Source organism: Alosa sapidissima, chromosome 3, assembly GCF_018492685.1.
Source record: "Alosa sapidissima isolate fAloSap1 chromosome 3, fAloSap1.pri, whole genome shotgun sequence".
Lineage (NCBI taxonomy): Eukaryota > Metazoa > Chordata > Actinopteri > Clupeiformes > Clupeidae > Alosa > Alosa sapidissima.
The window spans coordinates 25,077,947-25,092,394 of NC_055959.1; the positions used below are offsets into that span (position 1 = coordinate 25,077,947).

The 14,448-nt window shown below is 46.6% G+C and overlaps 1 protein-coding gene across 1 annotated transcript in view; it reads left to right on the top strand.

Annotated features, from left to right (window-relative positions):
• Positions 1-14,448, top strand: part of fam20ca (FAM20C golgi associated secretory pathway kinase a) — a 38,337-nt gene that overhangs the window by 19,138 nt on the left and 4,751 nt on the right. The window contains exons 4-6 of the mRNA XM_042087460.1: positions 6,577-6,669; positions 10,256-10,371; positions 12,251-12,431. Coding sequence (XP_041943394.1) covers positions 6,577-6,669; positions 10,256-10,371; positions 12,251-12,431 — 390 coding nt within the window. The remainder of the gene's footprint in view (positions 1-6,576; positions 6,670-10,255; positions 10,372-12,250; positions 12,432-14,448) is intronic.

Sequence of the window (14,448 nt, forward strand, 5' to 3'; positions counted from 1 at the left end):
GCATGGTCTACCTCCTGTTCCAGAGGAAGAGTGATGACAAGATGAGGCTCAGTACACCCCCATCATTACCCCACCACCCCCACCCCCACCCCACCTTCCTCCCGAAGTGTCACTTCTCATTCAGATCAGCTCCACCACTCTTCCCGTTTCATGTCTTGGCAGATGAGAGAGGCTAGGAGGGAAAAAAGAGCAGAATTTACCGACATCGCCTTCCAAGAAATCCATTTTAAGAGTGGGATTATAAATTATGTAAAGACCCATGCGAAAGATATACTGAACGTCATCTCCACAGCAGTGGAAGAGCCAGACAGACGGTGTCGCGAATTCCCGTCATTGTCTCTGAAGCAGAGACTCAGAAAGACTGGCAGAACTGTATATGCTGAACTAATGTGTGTGTTTGTGTGTGTGTGTGTGTGTGTGTGTGTGTCCCACTCTCATAATTATTAGTGAATCCAGTTTTGTCTCAGCCATAAGTGCTCCATTGGCAGGAGTGAGCTGTGAATAAAGTGAGTTATTTCAATCCCCTGGCATGGTGTTATTCATATCAATAGTGCCATGGCACACTGTATTGATTTCAGCTGTTCCATCTTATTCGCCACACAACAGCCCATTCCTGAGACACCACTGATAACATTGTAGCACTGCCAAAGAAAGACATTTAGCTCCCCTGGAGGATCTTAAAAGAGTGTTTTCAATATACCCACCTCAGTATAGTGCAGATGGATATTACAATGTTGGATGGAAGAGTGAGGTTTGAGAACCATTAGTATGAGAGGAACCATCCCTGCTGCTTATTTTGATCTATGTGTGAGTTGCTTTAGTTGCCTCATCAACTTACATCAGAACAGAGTCTGTGTGTGTGTGTGTGTGTGTGTGTGTGTGTGTGTGTGTATGCCCTGAGAACTCCGCGTGCTGAGCGGTCTTAAAGAAAACCATCCCTCAGGCTGCGAGAGAAGAGAGAGAGAAGAGACAGAAACCTGCTCAGTGAAACCTGCTCAGAAAGCCACGCAGAGGAGGACTGACTGGCTGGGGGATTAGGTTTCATGCCAGCACAATGCCACCATGCTCTGTGGCAGAAGGAACCTGCTGGAGGCCGCCTAAGAAGAATGCCTGAGTGAACACACACACACACACACACACACACACACACACAGAGAGAGAGCAGATTCTCAGCTCCACACTGGGAGCCTGCCTAGGGACACTGTCCCAAGAAGGGGTGGGTGAAAGAGAGGAATGGGGGGGGGGAGGGTGAGAAGGAAGGGGCCGTGGAAGAGGGAATCAATGCACCGTAATCTTGTGCCGGCGCCCCCTAAGGTGGTTCTAATTAAAAATCACAATGACCAGTAATTCCTTCAACCCACTGATGAATGCGCGTTTTCTTATTAACAGACAACCCTGTTGCGGGGCAAAGGGAAACAAACACAATTGATAAGGGGTGGCATTCATCCGCGTCTTCTGAGGTGACACAACCTTTGCCATGCTAGATGTTTAATCAAGGTCTTGTTTGGTACGAGCACGACCTCCAGGCAACGCAAACGCAGGCGAAAGGTGATCAAGTGTTGGTCATCTAACAAATAGTGACTACCTTGGAGATGGAGGTTGGCCCGTCTAATATGCATTTCCATTCTATTTGTACCAGGACAATGTGCTATTCACCATTCATGTGTCTGCTTTCCCATTCTCTGAGAACCACATGTAGCTTTCACATGCTGGCTATTTCATACCGAAGTGTAACATTTTGGAGCAAAAGAAAGAAAAATGGGGGGTGGGGGTTATCAAAGGAAATCAGTGGATTCTGTAAGCATACAGATGAGAAAATGTTCTGGTTTTCTTTCACTAGAATCCAAACTTGAACTCCCACACACAGTCACTAACACTCCCATCTCCCCTTGCAGAGTTTGCACACAGGAAGTTGTGTCTTTATGGGACCGGGTTTGTTTTTGTTTGATGCTTTTTTACCCCACCATCATCTCAGCTTAGGCGGAGAGCTCTGTTTTGTGGCCTCGTTACTTCACCACTTCTCCCGTGTCCCCATAAAGCTTCATCACAGCAGCCTGGCACACACAAGTTTCTCTGAAAATACCCATTTATTTCCCGTCGAAGATAAACAACCTCTATGGTAATCAAGATCCATGAACGAATCCAATTTAGTCTGGCCCTGTTGCAAAATGCTTTTTTGCATTCTCGCCAGATATACTGCAAACGTTGCCTAATCCTTGAAAGAGATGGTGCAGTGTTATGAAAGCGGGTTTAATTAATTATGCAAGTGTAGAAATGTAGCTTGAAGCTAGACATTGAATAATTCCAGGGGCCATTGCTGGGTGATCTCTACTGTAGATCCTGTCTTCTTTTCCTATCTCGAAGTTCCTGCTTCATTTTTCAAAGTCATGGTGTTGGAGAGGTTCTTATATCATCATCAATCATCCTTACTAATTGGAAACCATATATCTAAGATTTACACACTGTCTAATGACATGATTCTTTGCGTGTTATTACACACAAATTATGGCAAAAAAATTGCCAGAGCTGTGACAGACTCTTTTGCACTGCTCACAGTAGCCAGTGTCCACCCTGTTCCTTTCACGCAGCACATCACACCCTCTTATAGAGCTGACCACAAGATCCAACAAGTTGGAGAAGGGAGAGCTACACAGATTCCTTTTTTCCTTCTGATGTCTCCGTAGACCAAATTGAAAGCAGCTGTAATCAGCCAAAGCCCATCTGGGTTCACTGGCGTCCCGTGTGCATGTACAGGAAGCACCTTGTTCTAGTGAGTGGCAGCTCTGCTTGGCAAGTGCGGTCCTGTCTGCCTTACAGATGTGGAGATAGCAGCAGAAAGCCACAGAGGCAGGAGCCAAAGTACCATCGGTGGAATTTCAGCTGGCTTGCTGGTTGAGTGCTGGCCTTACGCACGTTCGCTCTCTCTCTCTCTCTCGCCCTCTCTTTCTCTCTCTCGCGCTCTCTCTCTCTCTTCTGAGTCCTGACACAGACCTGCACCACAGACAGAGAGCTAGCAGCTGTTGCCATGCCTTGAAACATGAGTGCCTGAACTGGGCTTAATTGGGCTGCCTGTTTTAACCCCAAAACAATGAATTTTTACTTGTTCTAGCTTTATCGTATTGTTACACATTCTTACCAGATTATTTGCTTCATCTGGTTTTGATATTTTAGATTTTTTTTTTTTTTGAACATCAGTGCTCAGTAATTCTTGAGTCAAGTTGTTCTCACTGCGTCAAAACAGTGTGTTCAGCCATACAAAAAACTGGGACATGCAGCTATATAAAAAAAGTTATTTTAAAAATAAGTCTTAATATGCCAGCGTTTGATGGCTTTTCTCTCTATACATAAGAAACCTCCCATAATCCTCTCTGAGGATCAGATAGAAAGGCAAAGCTTCATCACAGTTTTAAACACCACTCCATTATGTAATGCAAAACACGTGCTTTTTTATTGCATTGTCATCTGGGGAGCCAGGCAAACTCCCAAGAGAGCACGCATTGTTGTGGGCCAGGATTGTCATCCCTCTGTGTCCTCAATACAAAAAAACAGGCAGGACGTCACTGCCAAAAAGGGAATAGGGAATAGAAGACTCTTTTTCCTTCTTATTCTTTTGCCACCAGGTCGACTAATTCTCAGTAAGAAGGAGGACACGTAGAAGACAAAAGCACAAGTAGGCCGGCCTGTTGGCCCCTCAGACTGGAGTGCCGCTAACGTTAATGCTGCCTTTAAACAGCTTCGCTCAGCACATTTAGGCTACAAAGCAGCTCGCAGCATCTCCTCTTTCCCCCCCTGCTTCTCTGGGATTCCTGTCGTGAACCAGCCCTCAAGTGCGCTGATTTAAAGGACAACCTAGTGTGAGAGCATGTGTGTGTGTGTGTCCAAGTGTGTGTGTGTGCGTGTGTGTATGTCTGACTGTGCGTGTGTATGTGCATGTAACCACTTATATGACATCTATGTACACGTCATACACTTGACACTGAATGAAAGCCAATTGATGTGAGAGCAATATTCCCCTCAGAGCCATAAGGAGAGTTTGAATGAATGGGCCACGTCTTGTTCAGCATGTTCATTTACCCCTTCACCAAATGCCCTCAGAGTTAAGTGACTTTTAACTGTTTTAAGTGCTGACCTATTTCATAGCCTCGTTTTTTTTTTTTTTACAAAAATCTATCGACCAGAAGCGATCTTGACATTCCTCTCTGTCGGGCCAGGGTCAGACAGCACACAAACGACTTGTCTCAAAGTTTTATTGGCGTGCGCTCTATAGATTGGTATCGAGGTAATTACCCGGCTCCTGACTGTGCGCTGCCCTGCCTTCGCCCACTGCCGACACAATGGCACATTAAGCGGCGCAGGCTCTGGCTTCTGGGGCGCCGGCTTCCCAAGTGCACCGAAGTGTCACATCGCCGTTCCATCACCGCAGCCGGGGAGGGGGGGGGGCGGGGGGTGGAACGAGCAGGCGAGTCAGCGAGCCCCGCGCGATGCTTGTTCGCTCACTTCCTTCCTCACCGACAGGAAGAAGGCAGCGGGGTCACGGTGACCGCGGCAACAGCGGGGGCTGACAGTGCCGCAGTGCCAGAGGAGAGGAGAGGAGAGGAGAGGAGAGACAGCGCTGGCGCGTTTAGCAGATACGAAAAAAAAGAGTCGAAGCGGTCCAAAGCTCTGAGCAAAACGTTCCGTGTTATCACGAGGTGAGAGGGAGGCATTGTGACAGGGGCTGAGTTCTGCCTAAGCAGCGGGTTCTCTAGGTCATTGGGGTTTTTTCTCCCCCCCCCCCCCCCCCCCCCCCGAAAAGAGGCAGAAGGGACATAAAGTGCAGATATGTATCATTTTAGAGTTTCCTCATCACAGCTGCAGGCCATTCCACTCCACCTGCATACATCTCATCGCTCTTCCATCATACACCTTATCATGTACCCAAAACACACACACACACACACACACACACACACACTAGTTTGTCAATCTCACAGATGTGTGTGTGTGTCTTCCCCTTATGAACAGTGATGTCTGTGAGCGATGGCTGTGGAGCTGAGTGAGCTAAAGCTGTAGGGGGCCAGTGTTGGCCACTTGATGCTCCAGAGAGGGCTGCATTTCAGTCACTGCTGCATCCCCAAGAGTGTGTATGTGTGTGTGTGTGTGTGTGTGTGTGTGTGTGTGTGTGTGTGTGTGTCTGTGTGTGTGTGTGTGTGTATGTGTGTGTGTGTGTGTGTGTGTGTGTGTGTGTGTGTCTGTGTGTGTGTGTGTATGTGTGTGTGTGTGTGTGTGTGTGTGCAGAGTGGAGCTCATAAGAGGGCAGGTGGCCTTTACGAAAACCCATTGTGCGCCTCACTCTGAAAGTGAGCCGGGGGCAACCCTCCCCCCCCCCCCACACACACACACACACACACCACCATCACCACCATCATTCTGCTCCATTCCACTGATTCAGAGCGGCACCATCTTTATCCCCACCCCCCGTCCTAATAAAAACCCCATTTGCCTCCCCTTCAGCTGGGGAAAATTGAATGGATCATAATGGAGAACGGGGGCCGGATTGACGCAGAAAAGCCCGCTTTTTCCCGGACAAGCCCTGCTAGATAAATAAATAAATAAGAAAGACCTGAAGGGGCCCTTTCCATTACGGCTCAGCCCACATTGATGCTGTCAGAGAGCAGGGGGCTGTGTACTGCTCTTTGGGCTAATGGATTGGGCGGGATGGAATGGACGGGGGGTGGACGGGCGGTGGACGTGGGGGGGGGTTGAGGGGGCTGGGGGAAAGGGGCGAGAGAGCTTGAAGACAGGATGCTGAGAGAAAGCTTTTATAGGTTTCCCGAGATAGGAAGCCCTTACAGTAATGAGGCTGGTGGTGGTGGTGGTGGTGGGTGGGAGAGGTGGGGAGCAGGAGGTGGCGTGGTGTAGCTGAATGGGCACTGGGTGCTGGCTGTGCGGATGATTGGCTCGTAGAGAGGGCAGCACGGCAACCTCTCATCCTCTCCCCGGAGCACAGATCAGCCATTACTAAAGGCCTGGTAGCTACACTCGCTCTCGTGGCTCTTCCCTGCAGCAAATTAGCTACATTTGTAGAGTAATGATCTGCATAGCGCTAAATGGACTGAAAATGACGGCGTTGGGGGGAAAATGACATATTTCTCACATCATGGAGTCTGAAACAATAGTGCTTCTCTGTTTCAGACATTTAAGTTCCGGGACACAGAGCACATATTTTACACATTGCACACACTGTTTCTTACCAACTACTGATCTGGAAACAGCCCTAGTGCATGTGGAAGGCTTCTTTGTTTTGTGATGATCAGAGAGGGTTGGTGACAGGAAACACACACAGCTGATGTGTGTGTGAAATGTAGTTTTGAATTAAATGTGGGCAGATATGTGTGCACAGCACCCATATCTAATTTGAGACATAAATAGGCGTTAAAAATAGAAGTTTGAGCGTGTTCCTCTATGGCCAGTCAGTGGGGCAGCAACAGCACTACACAAACCTAACACCAGACCTTTTGAATTGACCTCACAGTAACTGATCAAGCTTTGCAGAGGAGAACCTAACAAATCTCTTTTTATCCTTTTCTTTGACAGGCAGACAAGGGAACAAGAAACCCCTCCAGACTTCTTCTACTTCTCCGACTTTGAGAGACACAATGCTGAGATAGCAGCCTTCCACCTGGACAGGTGAGTGGAGCACCCTGGTGCGTTCTGTCGGTGTTCATCGTGACCTCCGTATGGGATTGTGTAAACGTAGAGGGGTGTGCGTGTTCTCTTGGTGCTGATCCCATGGTGCCTGAACTATAGCCATGAGAGACTACTGGTCCCCTGCATGCTAATTAGCAATAGCTCTACCTCATTACTTCTGCTTTATGGGAATGCTGAAAAACATATCATTCACATCCATTAACTCACAGCAACAAGTCAGCTGTCAAAATAAAGGTATACAAGGGTGTAAACACTTCAGGGTTCAGAGTCTACTGAGACCCATGGACGTGAGTTTTTCTAATAAATCTTAACCTCTCATCGTAACATTTATTTAAACCTCAAATGTATTACAGTAGATGTCATTTCCTCCTCACACACAATATAACTGTAACTGTAACAGTTGAGAAATCTCTCAAAAGATTACAAAAATAACTTAGCCAGTTGTAGCAATCATCATTCATTCATTTATTGCAAAGAATTTCTCAGAGACAGGTCTGAAACACATTCTTTTGTACACTGGGCAAAGACGCCGTCATTTAATATCTTTCCCCAGTGTACTACAAAAAAGCACTTTTGCATTTTCTTTTTACTTGTACTTGTACCCTGTACTTCTTTTGCTTGTACCTTCTGCACCTAAGAGGTCGTGAGGTGGTTGCAGTACCTCAGACCACAGCAGTGGAGGTTGATATTGCATTACCTGGCCGGCACGTCAGGCCGACGTAACTCCAGATGAAGGGTGAGAACAGCGCAGCTCTGTTAGGTGGAGCAGAACAGCACACGGACCTCCCCTGCTGCCAAGTGCACTCAGACGGCAGCCCATGCAGATGCCATGCCATGTCAAGTCTGTCTGGCCAGAGGATTTTTGTGTGGGTCGGTCAAGGGGAAAAAAACACCCTAAAAACCCCAAAGTATGCAAACATGGTATCAATTTTGAGACAGGAGGAGGCTCCAGTTGTCCAAAAAAGAGCACATTTCATTTTGTTTCTCCCTTTCAAGGCCCGGAACGCTTAGATTACGCACAGAGCTCGCAACCTCCTGTAATTCCTATGTGACTCTTGGACAAAGGCCTGCAGAGAACACAGTCTGAGCCTTATCATAGCACAAGGGTGGAATGTTCCACGCCAGAACAAAGTATATACTCTACACATACATTTTATATGAACACTGTATGTATACACATTGTATGTCTATGGCCTTTTTCAAACTGAGGTATTTTTCCACAGTAAATAATATGGTAGACATATTGTTTCTGGACGTGCAGTACAAACACGTCCACCAGACATCAGACATGCTCTCTGCTCCTTAAATGTGGCGCATAGAGAGCCGATGACATGTGTTTGTCAGGAACACGTTTTTCTTAATAGTCTACAGCAGTCTAGACACGTGTGCTGCATATGTCAGATGCATACTATTATACAACGGTAAATATTTCAACCTATTTTTGAGACAGTCGTGTCAGATGCGTGTGGATGCACACATTGAACAGGCCCTACTGGCACAGTGTGTGTGTCTGTGTGTGCTCCTCTGTTGCATTCTCCCTGTTCTCTGAGACATGCAGATGTAGTGTCCTTCACGTCCCCCTTCTCTCCTCACCCACGTCACACACACACACACACACACACACACACACACACACACTCACACAGACACACACACACACACACACACACACACACACACACACACACACACACACACACAGAGACACACACACACACACACACACACACACACACACACACACACACACACACACACATGCAAACACACACACACACACACATACACCCCTCCTTCCCGGTGTCCTACAGGAAGTCGTTCTCCTCCCCACAAAGGCCTCTCTTTGTCGCCACTGGCCAGCGACATGAGTCAGCAGATCTGACCCCCCTCCCACACACACACACACACACACACACACACACACACACACACACACACCACCATCCCCTCTCCTTCCCCCTCCACCCCACCAGCCCCCAAGAGCGGTGCTTTGGTCTCCCGGCTCAGGTTTCGGTCCCGGGGGCTTGGGCCACGCTTCCCTTCCCCAGGGTTAATCTCTCGGAGGGAACACGTAGAGAGAGAGAGAGAGAGAGAGAGAGAGAGAGAGAGAGAGAGAGAGAGAAGGAAGGAAATTAGCATCTGGTTTAATTGTGCGGCTTCATATTGGCCACAACGTGAGTCACCGAGGAGCTGCGCCTGAGCTGATCAGCCTGCTCATCAGCAGCGCTATCTCGGCACATTAACGAGTACATGTGTAAAGTCACAAAGGACTGCAGCATATGAAAATGCACTGAGCCGCGTGTTTCATACAGTATCTGCCTTACAGTAATGATTCAGTGGTGTGCAGGCATCACAAAATATTCTGTTTATTCTATTCTACTTTCAATTTTGAAGAGAGAGAAACAGAGATTAATTTGAGAATGACAGAAGCCTCTCTTTCTCCAGGCTTGTTGTGATAGAGAATTTCATATGTAACTCTATAGAGAGTTCATATTTAGTGGTATTTGGTTAGATAGTAAGCCAAGCCTTCCTTCTAGATAGTAAGGCAAGCCATCTGCTATCTTTACTACCATCAAATTATTAAGATGATGAATGAACTTATGACCAAATCATGATTGGTTTGTAATTGAAAAATAAAGAGAGAGAATAAGATGTTTAGTTGGATGGAAATGTGTTTCCACAAGCTCTGTGCAAGCTAAAACATTTCCCATGCAAAACATTTTCTTTTCGTTTAAGCCAACCAGTTTGCCTGAGGATACGCAGCATGTATTTTTCATGTTAATTGGGGGGGGGGGGGTCACACTTTTGCATCTCTTGTGGGCTGAGAACTCTCTGTGTATATGAATCTGAGGCCAGCGTAGTGCTGTGGAAAGGACAGTTACACTGAGCACAAGGCTTCATTCTGATGAATTATGAATGGGTTTGCATATGAGGCAAGGCAAAGCAGGACACAAGGGCTTCCACTATTGGCACTTTACATCAGACATACATGTGGCACAGTGCAGTAGAGTTACCATTTTGTACAGAACAATAGTTAACACTCCGCAGAGCGCTGCAACAAAATACGCAGTGCCACAACCAGTGTTGTGGTCGATACATTAAAAGTAATCTGTTACAGTTTACTTATTCAGTTATATTAGATTGTTACATTAATCTACACTAGATTAATTGTTGTGTATTTGCTGCAAAGTTGGAGAAAGCAGCCTAAAAAGCACCGTACTAACTATAATGTGTACAGTTTCTGTAAGAGTACCTGTAATGTATGCGACTACTGAATTAGGAACAATAATGTGTTACATTACTGTTTTTAGAGGCAGATGTAATGTGATTACAGTAATGAGTACAGTAATGAGTACAGTTACTGTACACAGTAATGTGTGACTTTGCAATGTGTTACACTCAACACAATCTTTAACATACAGTATACTCTATTACTGTACGTCATTGACATTGATACACAAACAATAGCCATTATGAGTGGGACTGTACATTTGGAGGTGTGTTGTGCATGAAATGTGTCAATTTAAACCATCCACTAAGAGCTCCTCCTCTCTCACTTCCTCAGAATTCTGGACTTCCGTCGCGTGCCGCCAGTTGCCGGGCGCCTTGTCAATATGACGAGGGAAATCCGGGACGTGACTCGGGACAAGAAGTTGTGGAGAACCTTCTTCATATCCCCAGGTATCAACATAACCATGGCAGGACCTCTGTGCGCACTCACACATGCGCGCGCACACACACACATACACACACACACCCTGAAGATACCAACAGCTTTTCCGTGGTCGCGGCAGAACCACCACATATCCGCCGGTATCAATATTCCCGCGCCATTCCCAAAGCGTTCCCAAGGCCTTTCATCTCATCAGCCGGAGCGGCCTAGGCTGTTTTAGGCTGCCCCGGAGCCAAGCGCTTCCTCTCGCGCACGAAGCAATCGGAGCAGAAGTCAAGCGTGAAAACACGCAAGAGTTACCAAGGGAACGAGGCTAGCATTGACCTTTTCATCAGAAAGCACTTGCACACACATCAGTTCCTTCCCTGCTGTAAGGGGCCTGTTTTAAAACAAAGTGGGTGTAGAGTTGTTTCAGCCGAGCAAATGGAACCGAGTTGGATTGGATATAATTAGTCAACCTGGCAGATTTGCATTTGCTGGTGAAATTTAATTCCCACGCCAACAGTCCCCATGGGTTGTGTCACACTGTATAGTATAACATAGAATTAAATATTTATGAACATCATTTATTACAATTTAAAAGCATCTTCATAATGAACTCAAGGGCATGACATATATGATAATAGAATGATAATTCACACAAAATATTACATGAAAGGTCCCTTGAAAACAGCTATATAAAAATTGTGCTGAAAAATATTTTAATGTGAGCTCAACCTCATTAAAAAGATGACTTACATTTGTTTACCATGATAGATGTTGGTCTACTAACTATACGACCATTGACTTTTGAATGTTTCTAAAGGTCAACTACAACCCTGCCAACATTTCTAGACACAATAACACTGTATCAGAGCAGGCCAGCCCCAACCACAGCCCCAAACATCTTCTCAAGTTGCACTTCCATAGAGCTGATGAGAGCATGAGATTTACAAGTTGATGAAATCACAAACTAAATAGACTCAAGAAACAGGTCTCAGGCCTGCATAAATAAAAGAATGCTGTTCTACAGGAGCCCAGACAAAGACAGCCCTCATGTTATCTGATTTGTGCACAGCTTACTACAGGCATCCCTAGCCAGAGAAACAGTTTGCCGCTGGCTGCTTGGCTGAGCTCTAAACCTCTCTTGAGTGTCTGAGTCAGGACGTTTGGCTTCAGGAGGCGCTAGGGTCTCATTGGGGTCGGAGGGTTTGCATGAGCTTGAGAAGTTACTGTAAAAGCTAACCAGGCAATGGCAGTGTGTAACCTACCTGCTAAACCTTCTCTTTCTCTCTGTCTGCCCCCCCCCCCCCCCCCCTGCATACAGGTTCAATAAGTAAGGGATATTGTATAGAACGCCGGTCATTATGGGGAAAATAAGTTCCGACAGGGCGAACCGGACTTGTTTCGCCCTGAAGGGACTTATTTTCCCATGATGACCGGCGTTCTATACATTATCCCGCTTATTATATGGCTACTTGCCAAAACGAAAAAAATAAACTCCATGATATGTCTCTTTACACTTATTTGTTACCGTTTCGTCGTGGCTTTTGCTGAGAAACAAATAGTTCGCAACACACACTGAACTTGAATCAAACATTCTTTAGAACACAGCTGATCAACCGTCTGCTTTCACTTTTGAATGAAGTTCCAAGCACAAACTCCGTTGCCATTGACAGCGGTCATTCTTGTTTTCAGAGGTCCTTTCCCAAGAAATAATGACCGCTAGAACCATAGACTGTATATATCTATATATACAGTCTATGGCTAGAACTTTCGGAAATCCCATTCAAGTCAATGGAGCATTCTACTTGCATTGTGAAGAGCCGTATAATAAATGAGTGTTAAACCTCTCTCTCTTTCTCTCTCTCTTTTCTTCTTTCTCTATCTCTCCTTTTTTTTGTTTAGCCAACAACATCTGTTTCTACGGCGAGTGCTCTTACTACTGCTCCACTGAGCATGCTCTGTGTGGCAAACCGGACCAGATCGAGGGCTCGCTGGCCGCCTTCCTCCCAGACCTGGCCCTGGCCAAGCGCAAGACCTGGAGGAACCCGTGGCGCCGCTCCTACCACAAGCGCAAGAAAGCCGAGTAAGCTCGTTCTTCAACCACCACCACCTTCACACACACACACACACACTCCCCCAGCCCCTCACCTGCGAGAGCTGCCCAGGCGCAATCACAATAATGACACTGCAGTTTTGTCCTCCAGAGGCGGCCAAAAAAGAAATGACATTATCTTTGTGTGACTGCAGACAATGTCCCATCAGATCCCTCATTCCACCCGCGCAGTCCGGAGCGTTGTTACTTAAGAGGTAAAGCTGATAGAGTTGCCCTGGAGCGCAGCCCCACTCAAAGGAGAGGGGAAAAAACAGACCCATTTAAGATTCACTCTCCTTCTCTCTGCTTCCTTTATCTGTGTCTTGCTCAATCTCTCACTCACTCACTCACTCACTCTATCTCTCTCTCTCTCCTTCCCTCAATCTCATTACGTTTCTCTCTCAAGCCATCTCTGTCATTTTGCTCACTTGGTCCCCCCACGCTCTATCACTCTATCACTCTCTCTCTCTCTCTCTCTCTCTCTCTCTCTCTCTCTATCTCTCTATCTATCTCTCTCGGTGTAATTATGTCTGAGTGCAATAGGCAAGGGAACATGTCATCCCTTCTCTCCTTCAGCCATACTCTTTCTCTCTTTTTCTCTTCACTTGAAGAACGTGGAGACTTACTTCAGCTGCAGTGACAGTTCCTCTGCCCCCCACCCCCATCCCCCCCTCCTCTTTTAACCCCTCCACCCTCCCCACCTCCACTCCCTATGATGTCACCCCTCAGCAAGCTTCAGCCAGAGCCGCCACTGGCCCTGTCTCGTCTCCAAACTCAAAGACTCACAGGCTTTGATGCGGGTTCCCAGTAAGTTTGTGAGGGCTTAGGGCTGTCTCACTGTAAAATGGAGAAGTGCATGAGGCCTCACTTGCTGACTTTCTGAGCCCTTTTACGGCAGACCTAACCTCCCTCACAACCTCCCTCACAACCTCCATTAAGAGCAGAGAGACATATATCTAATGAATGAAACCACTCACTTCCCAGCACCAGCACCATGTCTCTCCTGCGGTATCTCACTGTGTGAGACTGAGGAGCTGAAAGACTTTGTGTCAGGCTGGCTCCAGCAAACAAGAGACAAAAAAAAGTGTTACTGTACATCCCTAGCTTTTCATTCAAATTTACACTCCCACACAGTCCCATCTATCACAGAAAAGGTGGCATTTTAGCGTAATTTTAGAGTTAGTTTGGTTAGCCAGCTGCCACTTATCACAGCCAGCTCGAAAACACAGCGGATTATTCCTACTGTGATGCATCAGTGGGATGGACTATAGTAGGAGTAGACGTTGACTTTGTGACTGTCCCATTCACTTTGTCCTCTGAGCGTCCCTGTGCACCTCAGGTCTATTAACCAGCTCACCTGGACCTCCTGTTTGTGCTCCATCAGTTTACCATGACTCACTGTTAAAGGGATTAGCTATAGTTCCCCCTCTGCTGGAGAAATTGTGAATTATGCTATTTCAAACTGGAAAAAGGTAACGATAAAGCACATGGATTTGTTTACAAGCTAGCGTAACGGTTAGCTTAAGTTCGGAAGAACAATGTGGAAGGTAAAAAAAAAACACTTCTCTTTCCGGGACAGTAGTCTCTTGAGCAAGGCACCTAACCCCCTCACTGTTCCCCGAGCGCCGCTGTTGCAGGCAGCTCACTGCGCCGGGATTAGTGTGTGCTTCACCTCACTGTGTGTTCACTGTGTGCTGAGTGTGTTTCACAAATTCACGGATTGGGATAAATGCAGAGACCAAAGTATTTTATATATACTTATACTAGTCTCAATGTTGCAAGGTTGGTTTTCCGCCTGGGGACGCTAGGGCAGCAGGGAAAATCACCATTTTCACAGGTCATTTAACCATCCAAATGATTTCTAAACAGGTTTATTATGTTGAAATAGTTGACAAGTTCCCCTTTAAAGGAGAAATCCGGTGATTTTTCACATAGATCTCAGACCCGAAAACAATCGTTTTTACCTAGCTCGAGTTGCTACAGCCAACACCTGGAGGCCAGGCAGCTA